This window comes from Podarcis bocagei (assembly GCF_964188305.1).
Source record: "Podarcis bocagei genome assembly, chromosome: 7".
NCBI classification, from domain to species: domain Eukaryota; kingdom Metazoa; phylum Chordata; class Lepidosauria; order Squamata; family Lacertidae; genus Podarcis; species Podarcis bocagei.
In genome coordinates this window covers 73,815,526-73,834,232 of record NC_138132.1, presented here as the reverse complement: position 1 = coordinate 73,834,232, position 18,707 = coordinate 73,815,526, and the positions used below count along the sequence as shown (strand labels likewise).

Genomic DNA, 18,707 nt, shown 5'->3' with positions numbered 1-18,707 from the left:
GAATGTCTAGTGCCTTAAGCTAATACTCCACCTCAGCCAATTAAGTTCTACACCTCTCTCCAAACAGGCATCACTGTTCAAGGATGCCTTCCTGCCAAGCAAAAGCAATAGTGTGCTGCAGGTTGGGTGAGGGGTCTGGCCTGGGGAGCCGGAGGGCAGCCCAGGGAGAGTTCTGGGGGCTGGATGGAGAGGTTTGCAGGGGCACATTCAACCCTGGGCTCAGAGCATTGGTGTTTTCTCATCTCCTCACTGCAAGAACTGCATCCTCCTAGTGGCAGCAGGGATGTGGGTAGCGCTGTGATCTAAACCACTGATTCTCTTGGGCTTGCTGATCAAAAGGTCAGCGGTTCGAATCCCTGTGACGGGGTGAGCTCCCGTTGCTCTGGCCCAGCTTCTGCCAACCTAGCAGTTCAAAAGCACGCCAGTGCAGGTAGATAAATAGTCAGTGCTGCGGTGGGAAGGTAAACGACGTTTCCGTGCGCTCTGGTTTCCGTCACAGTGTCCCGTTGTGCCAGAAGCAGTTTAGTCATGCTGGCCACATGACCCGGAAAGCTGTCTGTGGACAAAGGCTGGCTCCCTCGGCCTGAGATGAGTGCCACAACCCCACAGTCGCTTTTGACTGGACTTAACCGTCTAGGGGTCCTTTACCTTTTTACCTACCTCCTAGTGGTGCAGCAATGAAACTGCTAGCACATTTGCAAAGCTAAGCAGGGTCTGATGGGGTTGCAGATTGGATGGGGGACTGTGTGTGTTGAGATTCTTGCATTGCAGCGGGTTGGGCTAGATGACCTTTGGGGGGATCCCTTCCAGCTCTATGATTCTGTAGGCCTGAATGTTCGAAAGAAACGACTTCTTCACTCAGTACCTAGTAACTATGGAACTCACTCCCAGAGGAGGCAGTGATGGCCACCAATCTATGCTCTTCCTGCACAGAGGCAGTATGTTTCTGAATACCAGTTGCTGGAAACCACAGGTGGGGAAATGTGCTCTTGTGCCCAGGTCCTGCTTGTGTGTTCCCTTTTAGAGCATCTGGTGGGTTGCACTAGATCAGGGGTCAGCAAACTTTTTCAGCAGGGGGCCGGTCCACTGTCCCTCAGACCTTGTGGGGGGGCCGGACTATATTTTGAAAAACAACAACGAATTCCTATTCCTCACAAATAACCCAGAGATGCATTTTAAATAAAAGGACACATTCGACTCATGTGAAAACACGCTGATTCCTGGACCGTCCATGGGCCGAATTCAGAAGGCAATTGGGCCGCATCCAGCCCTCAGGCTTTAGTTTGCCTACCCATGCACTAGATCTGTCAGGACTCTCCTGCCGAAATCACCTTCCATCATCCCCTTTTTGATCCGCTCCTCGCTCTCGTTGCATCAGAGCACTTTTAATGTGACGGGCGTTTTCTTAATCCTCTTCGAGGAAAGCCAGTTCCTTTGAGGCTGCCTTCGGAATGAAAACAGATGTACTTCTTTATGACTATCCTTGGAACCAAGATCCTCTGCAAGCACCATTAAGGAGAGCTCACAGCCTGGGCAGAAAAAAGGGGCGAGTTGGCACAAAGGCCCTTCCCTGGCCACCAGGGAGCTGGCGCAACCATCGCCTGCCCGTTCAGGTTGCCAAATCGTGACGCTGTGGAACAATCGTACACCTTGAAATCTCCTAAGAATGGCAGCAGGCAAGTTGGTGGTGGTCTCGCCTGCCCATTCCCTCCACAGCCAATGCACCTGGAGAAGGGTAGCCATGCAGATCTGCATAATATTTGTGCATGTATTGGTGTGTATACGGAAGCACTTGCCATCATGTAAACAGAAGGGCAGTAAATCTTAGGGGAAGGCATCCTTTTTCTGTGCTGAAGGACCAGGCACTCTCACCTGCTTCCTACACCACACACACACCTGGCCAGCTCCTCCCACCATTTGGCCCCCAGAAGCTTGCCCAGTAGGGAATGTGGCCCTCAACTATTTTTAAAAATGAGGGTGCTGTTTGAAGTAAGCCCTGCAGATGGAACCAAGAGGGAAGCAGGTCTTCAGACATGTCCCCACCCGCTCCTTTCCAACCTGCTGTTCCACCCTGCCCTTGTGTTCTCCATCTTTCTGTTGCTGAAGCTTTTTGACGTTAGTGTGTGTGTGTGTGTGTGTGTGTGTGTGTGTGTGTGTGTGTGTGTGTGTATCCCATGATCAAGAACTTCTGGGCTGCTCTGACAGTAGCATTCACCCCAAGGCGAAGGAACTCTCTCTTGCAGAAGCAGAGAAGCATTTTTCTGCATGGCGTCTTGCGAGAACATAAGAAAAGCCCTGCTGGATCAGGCCAAAGGCCCATCTACTCCAGCATCCTGGCCAACCAGATGCCTCTGTCGGAAAGCCCAAAGCCCGACCTGAGCACCACTGCGTTCTCCCCAACCTGCATTTTCCAGCAACTGGTATTCAGAAGCATAGCTGTCTCCTGCCATGGACCAGGCAGAGCACGGCCATTGCGGCTGGCAGCCCTTGAAAGTGTTACGTCTCCATGAATTTATCTCATCTGCTTCTAAAACCAAATCCAAGTTGGTGGTGCTCCTGCAGCAGCGAGTTCCATGGTTGAACTATGTGCTACATGAAGAAGTCCTTTCTTTATCTGACCAGAAACTTCCAACTTTCAACTTTGCTAGGTTTCCACAAGTTCTGTCACGAGGAGAGAGGGAGAAAAACTTCTCACTTTCTCCAAGCCATGGTGCCGGCCTGCTTTACCTCTAGAGCAGCAATTTTAAGGAGAAAGGTTCATGGGGATGTTAAATTGTTTTCCAGAGGAGCAAGCCCTTATCTGACAGAATGCCTGGTTTTAATAAATATTCTAATTGTGTGATATGTTTTATTTTGTAACGTGTTTTATTTCGTCTTATGTCTCTGTCTCTCTTTTTTGGGGGGGTAAAGCCTTCGGCTACACAAAAAAACAATATTTTTATTCATACCCTTGCCATACATAATGTTGCAAACTTCTATTGTGCCCTCTCAGTGGCATTTAAAGTGAGCTTTGAAATTCCAGCGGTGTGCCCTGTGCAACACCAGAAATTTGGCGCAACCCCCTACCTCTCACCTTCCATTGTTTATCATTGTCACAGTGTCCTCTCGGCTTGGCACCAAGTGTGGGAGAACCAGTTCTGCACCCCTAAATCCGCTTCTGGCCCTCCTTCCCTCTTCTTTTCTCTAAACAGAAGAGCCTCAAATGTTGTAAGGTTTCTTCACAGGAGTTGTTCCACCCCCTTGATATCTGTTTTCCCCGTTCCGAACCTTTTCCAGCTTTTTCCCCTAAGGCGGCTTCTCAGCAAAATACCGTCCTTGCCATTGTTCCCTGACAACTATATTCAGTGGCAATCTGTGACATAGGCTAAGCTGAGAAAGACTGTCTGGCTTGTGAGGTCACCCAATCAGGTTCATAGTTTAGCGGGAGGATTTGAACCCCAGTCCCCTGGGTTACAGTCCCGACACTCTAACCACTTACACCACCCTGGTAATAATGTATAGATAAATATATATATAGGATATCAAGAGACGAAACAAAAATGTAGCTTTTATGCAATGGGTTGCATATAATTCTACTCTGAGCAGATGGATCAGAATTAATGGGCATGGCTAACATGGGTCCATTCATTTCAATGGGTCTAACTCTGACCTTGATACAACTCCAAACCTTTGGAGTAGCCTTCCACATCACACACACATTCACAAATCTGCTCTCTGACAGGAACCATCGAATCAAATGAGCCGTCAGATTCATGGGGTTAACTTTGGCAGTAGATTTCTCGTGTTTCATTTTGTTTTTCCTTTTAATCACAGACACTGCAATCAAACAATAGAGTAATCACAGACATTGTCAATATTTTTTTCAGAAGGAGGGTCTGTCCAATTCCCCCCCCCTTATTATAATTTTTTTGGTAACATTTAACAAGGGGGCAGCTTCTCTTTCTTTTTTTTTTTCAAAACACAAAGCCTGCAACATTTTAAATCATAATAACAATGGTGGGTTCCCCCCCTCCTTTCTTTGCCGTGTCTACTTGAAAGTGAGAAGGGTGGAGAATTGGGTTTCAGAGCCCTGATCCTAAACAGATTTCACTCGGAAAGTCCTTTGTACTGGACGGACCTTACCTCCAAGTAAAGCGGACGCACAAGACGAGAGTTAAATGTGCTTAAACCAGAGCAGCCACCGGGTATATTTAATATTTATTTGGCATTCCCCTTATCAGGTGTTTGTCTTCAGCAGACCAGGTACTTTGAGGCAATGAGAAGATTTATTTTTATCAAATGTATCAGCCCGCTAGTCCTGATTGGTGCATCTCTGTCCTCCGGAAATATGCAAAGAATGAGAGGTTGGACTCTGCAGAAGCAAAACAGCCCCAGGCAGAGAGACCCATTGGATAATTTTCTTTAAAAAATAAAATAAAAGCAAGCCCCTTTCCCTCTTCCTATTGCACTGGTTCAATCCTGCGAACTCCCAAAGTCTTTACTAGGTTACTCACCTCCACACCCAACCACCCAGAAACCAGCTCCGGCCCTACTTCCATGGCAAACCTCAGATTTCGTACATTAACGCTGCCTCCATCCCTTCGTGGCAAGAGTGTGTACACTTGTTGCTTCGGAGGGCATTTGTATACAACAGCCGTAAGAACAGGCACACAGACCGTACACTCATTGAGCACCACGTGCAAATAACTAGGGGTACACAGCTTGCACAATCTGTGTTCGCAGATTGTACACATTTTGGACGTAAGGTATAAACACCCCTCAGGTGGAAAGCTATCATTAGCATTTGCCAGGGCACACGTAAAGCCACTCAAATCAAAGGCTTAAGCACACTCAACTCTGTGTCAGATCAGGGTCTTCCGCTCCCCTCCCCACCCCACCCCCCAAAAACCCCAATTCCCCAAATCAGCACAGAGACAACATTCTCAATATTGCCTGGCGAGGATGTTCCTTGTTTTAACATGGGTATTCATCCGCACTAATGCATGCATGCAATTCCGTTTGGATTATTATTGATTTTTTTTCTTTTCTGTATAATTGTAAGCCACCTAGAGTCTATATTTCTTTATATATATAAAAAGAAAGAAAAGTTAAGCGGGATATCGTTTCAAATTTCAAAAATAAATAAACGGTCGAAACGGTTGGCTGGTGGGACATCCGGCATTTGGAAAAAGGAAAAGACGACAGATGCAAATGGCTTTGTCTGCATTCAGAGTGGGAGGAGTTTGTGCCTGGCAGACAGGAATTCAACAGGTGCAGTTGCTTCCGCTTCCTTCCCCCCCCCCCCAGTAATGATGGATGAGTCAGCACCTGTTTGATATCTGCCTGCCACATAGCTCTTGCAGGTATGGCAGCAACTTTAATGTCTGGCGGTGGAATTTCTGCCTCGTAACAAAGTCCCATGCCCCTTTATGAGCCAGGGCAGTCAAGAGACCACCCCCTGGTTGGATGAGGCCATCTGACACACAAAATGGGACCAAGCCTTTCCCCATAAATACGCATTAAAAAAATAAATAAATCACTCTTCATATGAATCCTGGTTGGTGAGTTAATAAACAGGCAGCAATGGAACTGGGAGTTATCTCCGCATGCATGAAAATGGCAGGTGCCCACTTCATGCGTCCAAAAGAAGAAATGAGGGATAAAGTGTCAGAGGACCAGCACCGTTCCTAAAGTCCTCACCAACTCCACCTCTCACCTTCCTGCAAGGAATCTGGCTGAATGAGCTCAGAAGCTGCCTTGCAATTGAGCAACTGACTGAGGATGCGGGGAGCCCTGTGCCACCAAGGAATGAACAGATCTGTCCATTTCCCCCCTTTCTCCCCAGCTTTGGACACCCAAAGATTTATATTTTTTAGGACACAGCTTATTCTCTGTGGCTGGAAGCTGTTTTAAATGCGTTTTAAACATGGCATTCCCATTGTTGAAACCCGCCCTGCAGCCTTAGAAGGTGAAGAGCAGGTTGTTACTATCACTATTCTTATTATTCTTAAGAATAATGAGAATTAATAATTTCACTTCCCCCAATTTCTCCTTTTTCCAAGCCTAAATTCAGTTCTCCACATTTTCTGCTAATAATTGCGATTATTATTTTTAAATCCTCACGGAAATCTGTAAGTCTATAATCTATAAGTGTAGAAGTGGCTGGGGAAACCCAGCAAAATAGGCAGGGTATAAATAATAAAATTATTATTATTATTATGAAGAAGAGAAGAGTTTGGATTTGATATCCCGCCTTTCACTCCCTTTAAGGAGTCTCAAAGCGGCTAACATTCTCCTTTCCCTTCCTCCCCCACAACAAACACTCTGTGAGGTGAGTGGGGCTGAGAGACTTCAGAGAAGTGTGACTAGCCCAAGGTCACCCAGCAGTTGCATGTGGAGGAGCGGAGACGCGAACCCGGTTCTCCAGATTACGAGTCTACCGCTCTTAACCACTACACCATGCTGGCTCTTAAGTCTTTCCAAAATTCATACGCAATTTCCCCTGAAATCTGCATGCAAATTTCCTTGAAATAATGCATTTTGCTGGGTTCTTTAAAAACAAAAACCCTAATATATGCATTTTGATGCAGGCTTTCCCCTAATGTACACATTTTGTTATGCACTGGAGAACTGCATTGCAAAATTTCAGAATTCCGAAAGGCAGCTGTGTCTTGGTTTGCATCCTGTTTTGGGAAGTCCGAATCAGGTAGGTTTGCATTAAAATCCTAAATGAAGCCAATTCCCCCCCCCCCGCCCTTCGTTTTCTCGCTCACACATAAACTCCCTCCACACTTGATGCCTCACATGTCCTTTTGAGTGCATGAAAAGGTCTACGGCCAACTCACACAACGATGGTTTGTTCCTTCAACATCCTGAAGCCACTGCGGAGTTAAGCCTTGGAGGTAGCTGGTCTTAGAAATGCTACAATAGTTAGAGATGGCAGTCCCTGACTGTCTGGTCCAGGCGTAGTCTCAATCTCCAGCTCCCATCAGCCTCAGCCAGCATTGCCAATCAGGAATGATGGGAATTGTGGTCCAGAAACATCTACTTGTTGGCTACGCCTGGACTCTGGGCCCCATTTTCCGTCCAAACAGAAGATTCCAGCTATGGTAAGCTGAAAATCACCATGGTCTAAAACAGGGATGGGGAACCTGTGACCCTCCAGGTGTTGTTGGACTGATGGGAGTTGTAGTTGGACAACCTCTGGAGAGCTGCAGGTTTCCCCACCCCTGGCCAAGAAGACCTTCTGAATCTGGCCAGCAAATCTCTACATAAAACAGGCACGGAAGAACTTTGAGCCCTCTGGGTGTTGCGGAACTACAACTCCCATCATCCCTGGCTCTTGGCCATGCTTGCAAGGGCTGCTGGGAGAGTTGAGAGTTCAGCAACATCTGGAGGACCCAAGGTTCCCCACTCCTGAGTGAAAAGGACAGCGTGATGGGGAAGACCCTTCTCTGCTTGAGACCCAGGAGAGCGGCTGCCAGTCAGTGCAGACAGTACTGGGCTGGATGGACAAAGACTTGGTATAAAGCAGCGCTCTCCATTCTCAAGAAACTTATTCTAGCATTGTAGGGAGTTGGACTAGATGCCCCTTGGGCAGGCATGGGCAAACTCGGCCCTCCAGGTGTTTTGGGACTACAACTCCCATCATCCCTAGCTAACAGGACCAGTGGTCAGGGATGATGGGAGTTGTAGTCCCAAAACATCTGGAGGGCCGAGTTTGCCTATGCCTGCCCAAGGGGGTTACTTCCAACCCTACAATTCTACAATTCTACATTTACAAGACCAGTCAGCAACACACACACACATATACAGGGCTCAATGGTTTCAGCATGAGACCAATGGCTGCCTGAACTAGCTCTCATTGCACTGCCATGCACCCTGTCAGGTGTTCTGGACAAGTGGTTAAGTTATTACAAACACCAACAAATGCCGTTTGGTAATCGACGCGTTTTGAGCTCCTAACGCATTAGCGACGCAACGTTTATCAAGGGATAAATCATTCTCAAGGCAGGGTGAGGCGAACAGTTGGCAGAGACACCCAGGGGGGCTGACGTGGTCAGAGATAAGAATCAACAGGCCCTCAAACACATTCCACAAAAGCCGGTGTCCTTCCGCCTGGCTTCTAACCTGCTTAACATTTTTTTTCCACGACAAACCAGCATCGGTTGCTTCTTCCGAGCTAGTAAAAAAAACAGACAGGATGAACTACAGATCCCATTAATTTAAGAAACAGAACAAAATTGTAAAAATGGGGAGGGAGAGGGTGTCGTGACAACAAGCTAGCAACTTGGTTCCAAAGGAACCAAGAATGGTGCGCCGTCTATTGTACGCAACAGAGCTACCGGGCGTTATGAACCTCAAGCCAAATCTGCAACTGGAAACGAGACGCGTTCTGCATCCGGGAAGGGTCTGGGGGGTGGCGGCAGCGGCAGGGCTGGGGGTGGGTGGGGGACATGGACACACTTTAGGCTAAACATTACATCTTCTGTCCAAACTCACCTACGAAGACTTTGAACAACAACAGATTTCCGGAAAAGAAGAAGAACCCCCCCAAAAAAACAAATAAATAACGAACAAAACGCAAAAAGGGTACATCGGCGTTGCAGGACACACCATCGAGGAGCTTGGTGGGCTGCGGAAGTACAATGCAAATTCTCTTTCCGGTTTTGTGTTTGTTTTTTTGTTTACATATATACAGGAGTCCACCAATAAAATGGTAACCACAGTGCAACGTCCCGGGAGCCTCGCAGCCGGGACAGGATTGGATTGTGCATTCTCTGGGTGTGCCGGGCTGACACACACCGATAAGGGTAACTAAACGTAAGTCCTTAAAGTGGCGTCCATTGAGGAACGGGCGGGGCCCCTCGACAGACGGCAAAAAGGCCAAGTTCTACAACCCCTCGACAGTCTTGGGTTTCTTAGAGGTGTCTGGGGCTGGGGTGCCCGTTATGGTACAACTTCTGTTTGATGTGCACCATGTTCCCGGTCGGCTCTTCGTACTGCCGGTGGTGACGTTTCCTGAACTCCTTGAAGTTACAAAATTTTGGAATCCAAGACCAAGTGGTGTCTGTCAACAGAAAGAGAAAGAGAGAGAGAGACTTCAGCAAAAGCTTAGGTAAAGGGTAAAGGGACCCCTGACCATTAGGTCCAGTCATGGCTGACTCTGGGGTTGCGGCGCTCATCTCGCTTTATTGGCCGAGGGAGCCTGCCAACAGCTTCTGGGTCATGTGGCCAGCATGACTAAGCCACTTCTGGTGAACCAGAGCAGCGCACGGAAACACCGTTTACCTTCTCACTGGAGCGGTACCTATTTATCTACTTGCACTTGACGTGCTTTCAAACTGCTAGGTTGGCAGGAGCAGGGACAGAGCAACAGGAGCTCACCCCGTCGCGGGGATTCGAACCGCCAACCTTCTGATCGGCAAGTCCTAGGCTTTGTGGTTTAACCCACAGCGCCAAAAGCTTAGCCATGCTTAAAAACCCAGCCCATGATTGTTAAATTTGGTGGTAGACTTTGAGAAGCATTTCTTGTTTCTGACTACTTTTGCTCAATTTGTAATAGGGGCTTTTTTCCAGCCGGAACTATTATTATTATTATTATTTACTTATACCCCACCCATCTGGCCGGGCCTCCCCAGCCACTCTGGGCAGCTTCCAACAGAATATTAAAAACATGATAAAACATCAAACATTAAAAGCTAAAAAGAGTGAAGAAATTCCTTGCTGATATACATCAAATTATCCACTGATCTACCAATAGATCCCGATCTATGATTTACCTATCATGATATATGGAGTTTTGGGCTTTGAAACTCTCCTTTAATTTATATGCAAATTTAATCAATTAGCTCAATTTAATTCCTATGATTAGTTAAGATTTACTTAATCAGGCAGCCATCCTACTTTGAACTACAGTCCCCAAAGAGAGGAAACACATCTCCCAAAAATCAAACCCACAGGTTTGAATAAAATTTTAATGGACTAATGTACATGTTTGCATGCTAGACTCTCTCAGTGGAGAACACCAGAGATCTGCACTTGCGGCTGATTTGCTACTGGTCCAAGTTACAGGTGCTATTATGGGCATAAAAAAGCCCTTAACAGCTTGGGACCAGTTTATTTCTGATTTGCTGCACTCTTGATGGGGTTATACAGTGGTGCCCCGCAAGACGAATGCCTCGCAAGACGAAAAACTCGCTAGACGAAAGGGTTTTTCGGTTTTGCGTTGCTTCGCTAGACAAATTTCCCTATGGGCTTGCTTCGCAAGACGAAAACGTCTTGCGCTTTTTTTAAAAAGCCGCTTGAAGAGGCGCAGTTGCGACGGACCGTGCTTCACAAGATGAAAAACATCGCAAGACGAAAAGACTCACGGAACGAATTCTTTTCGTCTTGCGAGGCACCACTGTATTCCCTCTGAAGGAGCAGGCACGTAGCTTGTGGGTTCTCCTGGATCCTCAAGTGACAACTTGAGGCTCAGGTGGCCTCAGTGTCACCAAAGCCTTCCATCAGCTTCGGATGGTGGCCCAGCTGCTCCCCTCTCTGAGCAGGGATAGCCTAATTTTTGTTGTCTGTGTTTTGGTAACCTCTTATACATGGGGATGCCTCTGAAGATGGTTCAGCTGGTGCGGAATTAGGCAGCCGGGTTGCTCAATCCGGCAAGATGGTTTGAGCATATAACGCCACTCCTGGCCTGAGCCTACTGGCTGCCAATCAGTTTCCAGGCCCAATTCAAAGTGCTGGTTTTCAGCTATAAAGCCTTAAGACGGCTCAGGACCACAAGCACGGCCTCTCCCCATATGAGCCGCCCCAGACCCCGAAATCATCTTCTGAGGCCCTTTTTCATGCACCTCCTCTGCAAGAGGTCTGGAGGGCAGCAACAAGAGAACGGGGCCTTTTCTGCAGTGGCTCCCCATTTGCGCAATGCTCTCCCCAAGGAGGCTTGCCTTGCGCCTTAATTAGACATCTTTAAGTGGCAAGAAAACAAGACCTTCTAACCTCCAGCCCTTAACTTTCTGTGGCCTTTGAGAAGTGGGTGGGGTGTTTTTTAATCTATTTTAATCTATTTCTTTTCCCACTTTGTTTTAATGTATCTATGTGGTGTTTGCAGGGGGCAGCTGTTTGATTGTAAGCTGCTTTGGGTTGTAAGTTGTTTTGGGTTGCCCTGGGCTAAATAAAAGGGCTAACAAATTTAATTAATAAATAATAATGTTTTTTTGGTTTTTTTTTGTTTAATTGCTTGTTGTGACATTCGGTAGTTGTTGCTTTTAATTACAGTGGTGCCTCGCAAGACGAAATTAATTCGTTCCGCAATTCTCTTCGTCTTGCGGTTTTTTCGTCTTGCGATGCACGGTTTTCCATAGGAATGCATTGAAAATCAATTAATGCGTTCCTAGGGAAACCGCCTTCTTCTGAAGGCTGGGGGGGGGACAAGGGCTTTTCTTCCCACCCCCAGCATTTTAAAAAACCCCGGGACAGCGGAGGACTTCTCCGCTGTCCGGGCGATCTTAAAATGCTGGCGGGCGGCATTTCAAAATCGCCCCGGACAGCGGAGGACTTCTCCGCTGTCCGGGGCGATTTAAAAGCCCCTGGGAAGGCAGGCAGGGGGGACAAAGACTTTTGCCCCCCGCCAGCCTTCAGAAGAGGTCCTGGACCTCTTCTGAAGGCGGGCGGGGGGCGAAAGTCTTTGCTCCCCCCCCGCCTGCCTTCAAAAGGTGTCCCCGCGGCGGCGGGAGGTGTCCCCTGCCCCCCGCCCGGCTTCGGAGCACCGGGAGAAGCGATCTCCCCGCAGCCCCTTGCTGCAAAAGACGTCCGGGGGAAGCGGGGAAGAAGCGCTTCGCTTCCCGCTGCCCCCGGACCTCTTCTGAAGCAAGGGGCTGGGGGGAGATAGCGATCTCCCTGCAGCCCCTTGCTGCAAAAGACGTCCGGGGGAAGCGGGGAAGCGAAGCGCTTCGCTTCCCGCTGCCCCCGGACCTCTTCTGAAGCAAGGGGCTGGGGGGAGATAGCGATCTCCCTGCAGCCCCTTGCTGCAAAAGACGTCCGGGGGAAGCGGGGAAGCGAAGCGCTTCGCTTCCCGCTGCCCCCGGACCTCTTCTGAAGCAAGGGGCTGGGGGGAGATAGCGATCTCCCTGCAGCCCCTTGCTGCAAAAGACGTCCGGAGGAAGCGGGGAAGCAAAGCGCTTATAAATGGACATGAATAACTTTGGCCCACTAATTTCAACGGGTCAACTCTTGAGTAGGGCTTTGTTGGAGGGGACAACCCTTCGTTTCTGCTGGACATCTTTTAGCTCAGAGCCAGAAAGGTGACGTTCGCCTGGCTTTCCCTTCAACATAAGCACATTTTCACATCCTTGAGGGCTAGAGACGTGATCCTCAAAATGGGGACGAAAGCTTGAGGAGCATGAACGAGGTACCCAGAAACCAGAAGGAACCTGCTCCCCCTGGGGCATGCGAAAACACCTCCCCTTGGGGCATCGCCAGCGACAGCGAAACCCCTCCGGCAACAGGCCGGTGAGCACTCACTTACCATACCGTCGGCTTGTCCGCCAGGCCCGTACGGCGTAGTGAAGCACTCCATCCATCCACACCAGAAACCAGCTTATGCAGAATCCCAGCAAGAGTCCCAGCATCAGGTCGATTTCCTGCTTGGTGACATTGTCAGTCACAAAGTAGTTCTCCGACGAATCCACCACGGACTGGTCTCCGTCGTAGGGGATGACGTAATGAACATGGTGCCTGTGAGGTTAGGGAGGGAGGGAGAGTGAGAGAGAGAGAGAGAGAAAAGGAGGAAAGCATCAAAGATTGGAGGGCAAAAAAGGAGAACAAATGGATTTGCAGCCATTAGGGATTCCGCCCAGGTCCTAGGCCGGTGCCATCAGGTGGAATCCTTGAGCAGTTGTCTGGGCTCTTGCAATGAAACAGGGCCTACAGCTGATCAGTAGGATACTGGATCTGGTATGGCATCGTTTAAAAACATCAATGCGTGTTAAGTCCACCCCCTCTGCTGGCTCACTAGCTCCCGTGTCACTGGCTAATACTGCCTCAGATACCTAAACAGGGCTAAAAGGTAAAGGGACCCCTGACATTTAAGTCCAGTCATGAACGACTCTGGGGTTGTGGCGCTCATCTCGCTTTACAGGCCGAGGGAGCCGGCGTTTGTCCACTTCCGCAAACAGTTTTTCCGGGTCATGTGGCCAGCATGACTAAGCCGCTTCTGGCGAACCAGAGCAGCGCACGGAAATGCCATTTACCTTCCCGCTGGAGTGGTACCTATTTATCTACTTGCACTATGTGCTTTCATACTGCTAGGCTGGCAGAAGCTGGGACAGAGCAACGGGAGCTCACCCCGTCATGGGGCCTCGAACTGCCGACCTTCTGATCAGCAAGCCCAAGCGACACAGTAGTTTAAACCACAGCGCCACCTGCATCCCTGCCTACCTACATCTAAAGCGTTATGAAACAGTCATAGCTTCTCCCAAAGGATCCTGGGAGCTGTAGTTTGTTTAGGGTGCCGGGACGTGTTAGGAGACCCCTGTTCTCCTCACAGAACTGTAATTCCCAGACTGGTTTAGCCATCAGTCTCTCTTCCCAGGGAACTAAGGGGTTTGTAGTTTTGTGAAGGGGAATAGGGGTCTCCTTACCACAATGACTCGCTTTGGTCCGTTAATTTCAACAGGTTCGGGGTGTCCATGTGACAGAGGGAGGGAATCCAAATAGCACAACCCACAACCAACTGAACAATGTGGAGCTGATCCAGAATATTTCCCTGCAGGAAGCATTTCAGTTCAACGAGGCTTGCACTGGTAAATGTCCAATTGGATGGTGTCCCCTTAGCAGAGCTGGTCACAGGGCTCAAAGTAGTTACAGTGGTACCTCTGGTTAAGAACTTAATTCGTTCTGGAGGCCCGTTCCTAACCTGAAACTGTTCTTAACCTGAGACACCAGTTTAGCTAATGGGGCCTCCTGCTGCCACCGCGCAATTTCTGTTCCCATCCTGAAGCAAAGTTCTTAACCCGAGGTACTATTTCTGGGTTAACAGAGTCTGTAACCTGAAGTGTCTGTAACCTGAAGCATCTGTAACCTGAGGTACCACTGTATCTTTATTTTATTTACTGCATGACTTAGTTGTGGCATATCTTCCTATACACATGAAAATGTAAAATGCTGTCACACTGCAGTTCTTGTGGCCACCAGAAGGTGGCCGCTGCAACTGCAGCATGCTGAATAGCAGGCATGCAGGCAAGTATTTCGTGAAACAAGCCTGCTGCGAGGTTTAATGGAAGGAGGGAGGTGGGTTGTGGTGGGATATGTGAGAGGGGCTGTGGGGGCTGTGGCAGGAGGGTGTGTTGTTACATGTGGGGGAAGGGCAGCAGGCAAAAGAGTGAGCAGGGTTGATAAGCACAGCAAGCAGGGGTGGCAGCCCTTTGTGTGTATGTGTATCTCCAAGCCACCTAACCAGGTAAAATACAACCAGGGAAACATAAAAACCAGAAAAACAAAATGCACAATACAAATCCATTAAATGGATCATAGAATCATAGAGTTGGAAGGGACCATGGGAGTCATCTAGTTCAACCCCCTGCAACGCAGGAATATTTTGCCCAACGTGGAACTTGAACCCACAACCTTGAAATTAAGAGTCTCATGCTCTACCAGCTGAGCTATATGGATTGCTCTATAACAGAGGTAGGCAACCCGGGGGCCGGATGCGGCCCAATCAACTTCTCAATCCGGCCTGCGAATGGTCCAGGAATCAGTGTGTTCTTACATGAGTAGAATGTGTGCTTTTATTTAAAATGCATCTCTGGGTTATTTGTGGGGCATAGGAATTCGTTCATTCCCCCCCCCCCAAAAAAATATAGTCCGGCCCCCCACAACATCTGAGGGACGGTGGACCGGCCCACGGCTGAAAAAGGTTGCTGACCCCTGCTCTATATCATCCAACAACCTCCCACCCACTAAAATATGAGCAGTGCAGAGTAGGAGAGGCTAACTTAACTACAGTACTTTAGGTAAATTACTGGGGAGGGGTGTGGAGAGAGGAGGCCCCTTACAGGTTTTGCAAGGTTACAGGGGAGGCTGAAATTTGGCAATGGGTAGGAGGGATTAAGGGGGTAGAGCTCATGGGTACCATTAAAGGGACCCTGCCCTTTCCCTCCTCCCCAATAATTTGGGCCAAACGGTTCAAGGTGAGGCTGCAGCTCCAGGACAGAGCATCTGCCTTGCACACAGAAGGTCCCAGTTTCAATCCCTAATATAGGATTACCAGATGTCCCCAGTTCCCGGGGACAGTCCCCAGATTTGCAAATCTGTCCCCGGACAAATTCCGTCCCCAGAATGTCCCCCAATTTGCAAATTTGTCCCCGGAAAATGTGGCAGAAGCAGCCTCAGCAGTCCAGAGCCAGCCTGGTAGCGCAGTGGGCTCTGGCTGGCTTCAGGAGCTGCCCGCTGCCCTGGCGCTCACTATTTTTCCTTGCTAGAACTTCCGGCGAGGAAAAATGGTGGGCGCCATGGCAGCGAGCAACTCCTGAAGCCAGCCAGAGCCAACTGTGCTACCAGGCTGGCTCCAGACTGCTGACTGCCACTGCCACCACCACTGCCAGAGGTGAATCGGGGACGTCCGGCGGTACAAACCTCCTGCCTCCTTCCCCCTTTCTTTTGACTGATGGGGGAGGCTTGGGAGTTGCAGGCGGGTGGCTGTTGCCCTGTTTTTTAAAAACTCTGCGCATTTATGTTTCACAGGGTGTGAAATAAGGGCTTTGCACCTTGCCTGGCAGGGAACCCGCACACCTTGCGCCCCTCCTGGGCAATGGCCACCTGCCCTTGACTCCTGAGCCTCCCCCAATCTGTCAAAACAAAGGGGGAAGGGGGCAGGAGATCGGGGAAGGCTCGGGAATCACAGGCGCGCGGCGCACCGTTGCCCAGTTTTTTAAAAACTCTGTGCATTTATGTTTCACAGGGTGTGAAAGAAGGGCTTTGCACCTTTATATAATATGCATGTGTGCTTGGGCCCAGGGTCTTTTGCCTCACCATCCCCACAACTGACTCCCTGTTGCTACTCAGCTTCAAAGAAAAAGAAAAGTACCCCCGAATTCATTGGAAAAAATCTGGTAACCGTACCCTAATGGCATCTGCAAGTAGAGCTGGGAAGGTCCCTTATCTGAAACCCTAGAGAGCTGCTGCCAGTCCGTGCAGGCAACATTGTGATCTGACTCAGCACAATCCCTGGCATCTCCAGGTAGGGCTGTTTGAAAGCCTGGACAGCAGCTGCCAGTCAGTGCAGACGACACCAAGCTGGATGCACCAATCAACTGACTCCACATCCGGCGCCTTCCTAAATCCCTGCGCCTAAGTGCCTTGTAAACGGTGTCCAGAAACGCTCCACTGAAGCAGCTTTGTCACCTTGCGTCATGCCACAGCCACCTCGACCGCAAGCCCCGTTTGGAGGCTCAGGCACGGCTGGGAGGCGTGCTGTTTTCCCTCCCCAGCCGTCGACCCTTCCCCGGTTCCCTCTCTGCTGCGCTCCCGGCCTCTTCGCTCTGTTCAGCCAGCCCCTGGGACCACCCTGGCGGCGCACCTCGCTCTGGCAGCCGGACAGCCAGGCTGCAACAGAGAAGAAGGACGCTCAGCACCCCCCACATCCCCTTCGGCAACGCAACAGCCCGCATCGAGCCACTGCAGAGTCAAACTTGGTCACTGCAGCAGCAGCAGCAGCAGCAGCAGCAGCAGCAGCGAAAGAGCACATCTCCCGATTACTTCCAAGCACAGCGGCAAGAAAGCACTCCCTCGACTCTCGCTCCCTGTTTTGTCAGGGACAGGCACGGCTCCTCTTTGCGCCCAAGGTGGCGAGATGCTAGGGGGGTCCCTTAAAATAATGGAAAGTGATTCTGCATCTCCATATGGGCACAGAGCTTCTGACTCTCGCTCCCTGTTTTGTCAGGGACAGGCACGGCTCCTCTTTGCGCCCAAGGTGGCGAGATGCTAGGGGGGTCCCTTAAAATAATGGAAAGTGATTCTGCATCTCCATATGGGCACAGAGCTTCTGTATCAAGTCACAACCTTGCCCAGATGTCAAAGAAGTTAAGTTTCGGTGGAGTGGGTGTGCGTTTGCAAACCCTCCAAGTCTTCCTGTTTTCCAGGGACAGTCCCAGATTTAGAGGAGCCGTCCTGGTTTCTGATTTGATCCCAGAATGTCTCACTTTTCCTTAGGATGTCCCTGTTTTCATCGGAGAAATGTTGGAGAGTAAAGAGTTATGTGACCCCCAAGCCAAGGGTGTATACAACCTTTAGAATAACATCTGAAGGCAGCCCTGTATGGGGAAGTTTTTTTAATGTTTAATGTTTTAAACATTAAAAATGGCTCCATAATCACCGCAGATGGTGACAGCAGTCACGAAATTAAAAGACGCCTGCTTCTTGGGAGAAAAGCAATGACAAACCTAGACAGCATCTTAAAAAGCAGAGACATCACCTTGCCAACAAAGGCCCATATAGTCAAAGCGATGGTCTTCCCAGTAGTGATGTATGGAAGTGAGAGCTGGACCATAAAGAAGGCTGATCGCCGAAGAATTGATGCTTTTGAATTATGGTGCTGGAGGAGACTCTTGAGAGTCCCCTGGACTGCAAGAAGATCAAACCGATCCATTCTGAAGGAAATCAGCCCTGAATGCTCACTGGAAGGACAGATCCTGAAGCTGAGGCTCCAATACTTTGGCCACCTCATGAGAAGAGAAGACTCCCTGGAAAAGACCCTGACGTTGGGGAAGATGGAGGGCACAAGGAGAAGGGGACGACAGAGGACGAGATGGTTGGACAGTATTCTCGAAGCTACCAGCATGAGTTTGACCAAACTGTGGGAGGCAGTGGAAGACAGGAGTGCCTGGCGTGCTCTGGTCCATGGGGTCACGAAGAGTTGGACATGACTAAACGACTAAACAACAACAAAATTTTCATCAGAGAAATGTCGGAGGGTATGCATTTACCCAGAGGGCTCCTCCAGATAACCTGTTTCTTGAGCCTTCATCCTAATTTGCTCGCCCAAAGCTTACACAGAGGTTATCTGTGCTTATGGTGGTTACAGAATGGTTCAATGTGAAGATACTTCTTCGCTTCCAATCGGTGTCTGTCCTGCAACTTCCTGCTGAAATAATTGTTCTGGCTTATTTCTCATTGTAAGAACCTAAAAAAAGAGCCTGCTGGATCAGACCAGTGACCCATCTTGTCCAGCATTCTGTTCTCACAGCACTGGCAGACTTTGGGCTCTCAAATTTCGGCGGCGCCTTGTGCTGTGCTAAAATCCTGTGCCCCCTTGCCTCTCTTGCTCCATTCCACAGCACAGTTGTGGCACCCCCTGCAGCACGGCACCCAATGCACCCGAACCGGTCACGCCATCCTAAACTTCCTTTGCTCACAGTGGCCAACCAGATGCCCCCATAGGAAGACCAAAGCAACTCTCCAGCAACTATGGTAATATTCAGAGGCAAGCTCCCTCTTCTGGTGGAGACTGAACATAGCCACTGATAGCCTTGTCCTCATGAACCTGCCTAATTCTCTTCTAAAGCCATCCAAGAATAAGAATATGAGGCCTGGTAGCAGTGATGTAGCATGGGTTGTCAGTACCCAGGGCCATGTGGAGGGAAATGGGCAGAGTACACATGCGCAGTCAACTGTCTGCAGCACCCAGGAGATCGCAACCGCAGAGATAAGAAAAGAAGAGTCGTTCCATTATC

General features: G+C 49.4%; 1 protein-coding gene across 2 annotated transcripts in view; it reads right to left on the bottom strand.

Annotated features, from left to right (window-relative positions):
- Positions 1-3,527: 3,527 nt before the first annotated feature.
- The window catches only part of TMEM240 (transmembrane protein 240), a 43,116-nt gene continuing 27,936 nt past the window's right edge, over positions 3,528-18,707 (bottom strand). For both annotated transcript variants that reach the window (XM_081201721.1, XM_081201720.1), the window contains exons 3-4: positions 12,506-12,714; positions 3,528-9,049 (exon numbers count right to left, since the gene is read on the bottom strand). In XM_081201721.1, coding sequence (XP_081057847.1) covers positions 8,901-9,049; positions 12,506-12,714 — 358 coding nt within the window. In that variant the 3' untranslated portion in view covers positions 3,528-8,900. The remainder of the gene's footprint in view (positions 9,050-12,505; positions 12,715-18,707) is intronic.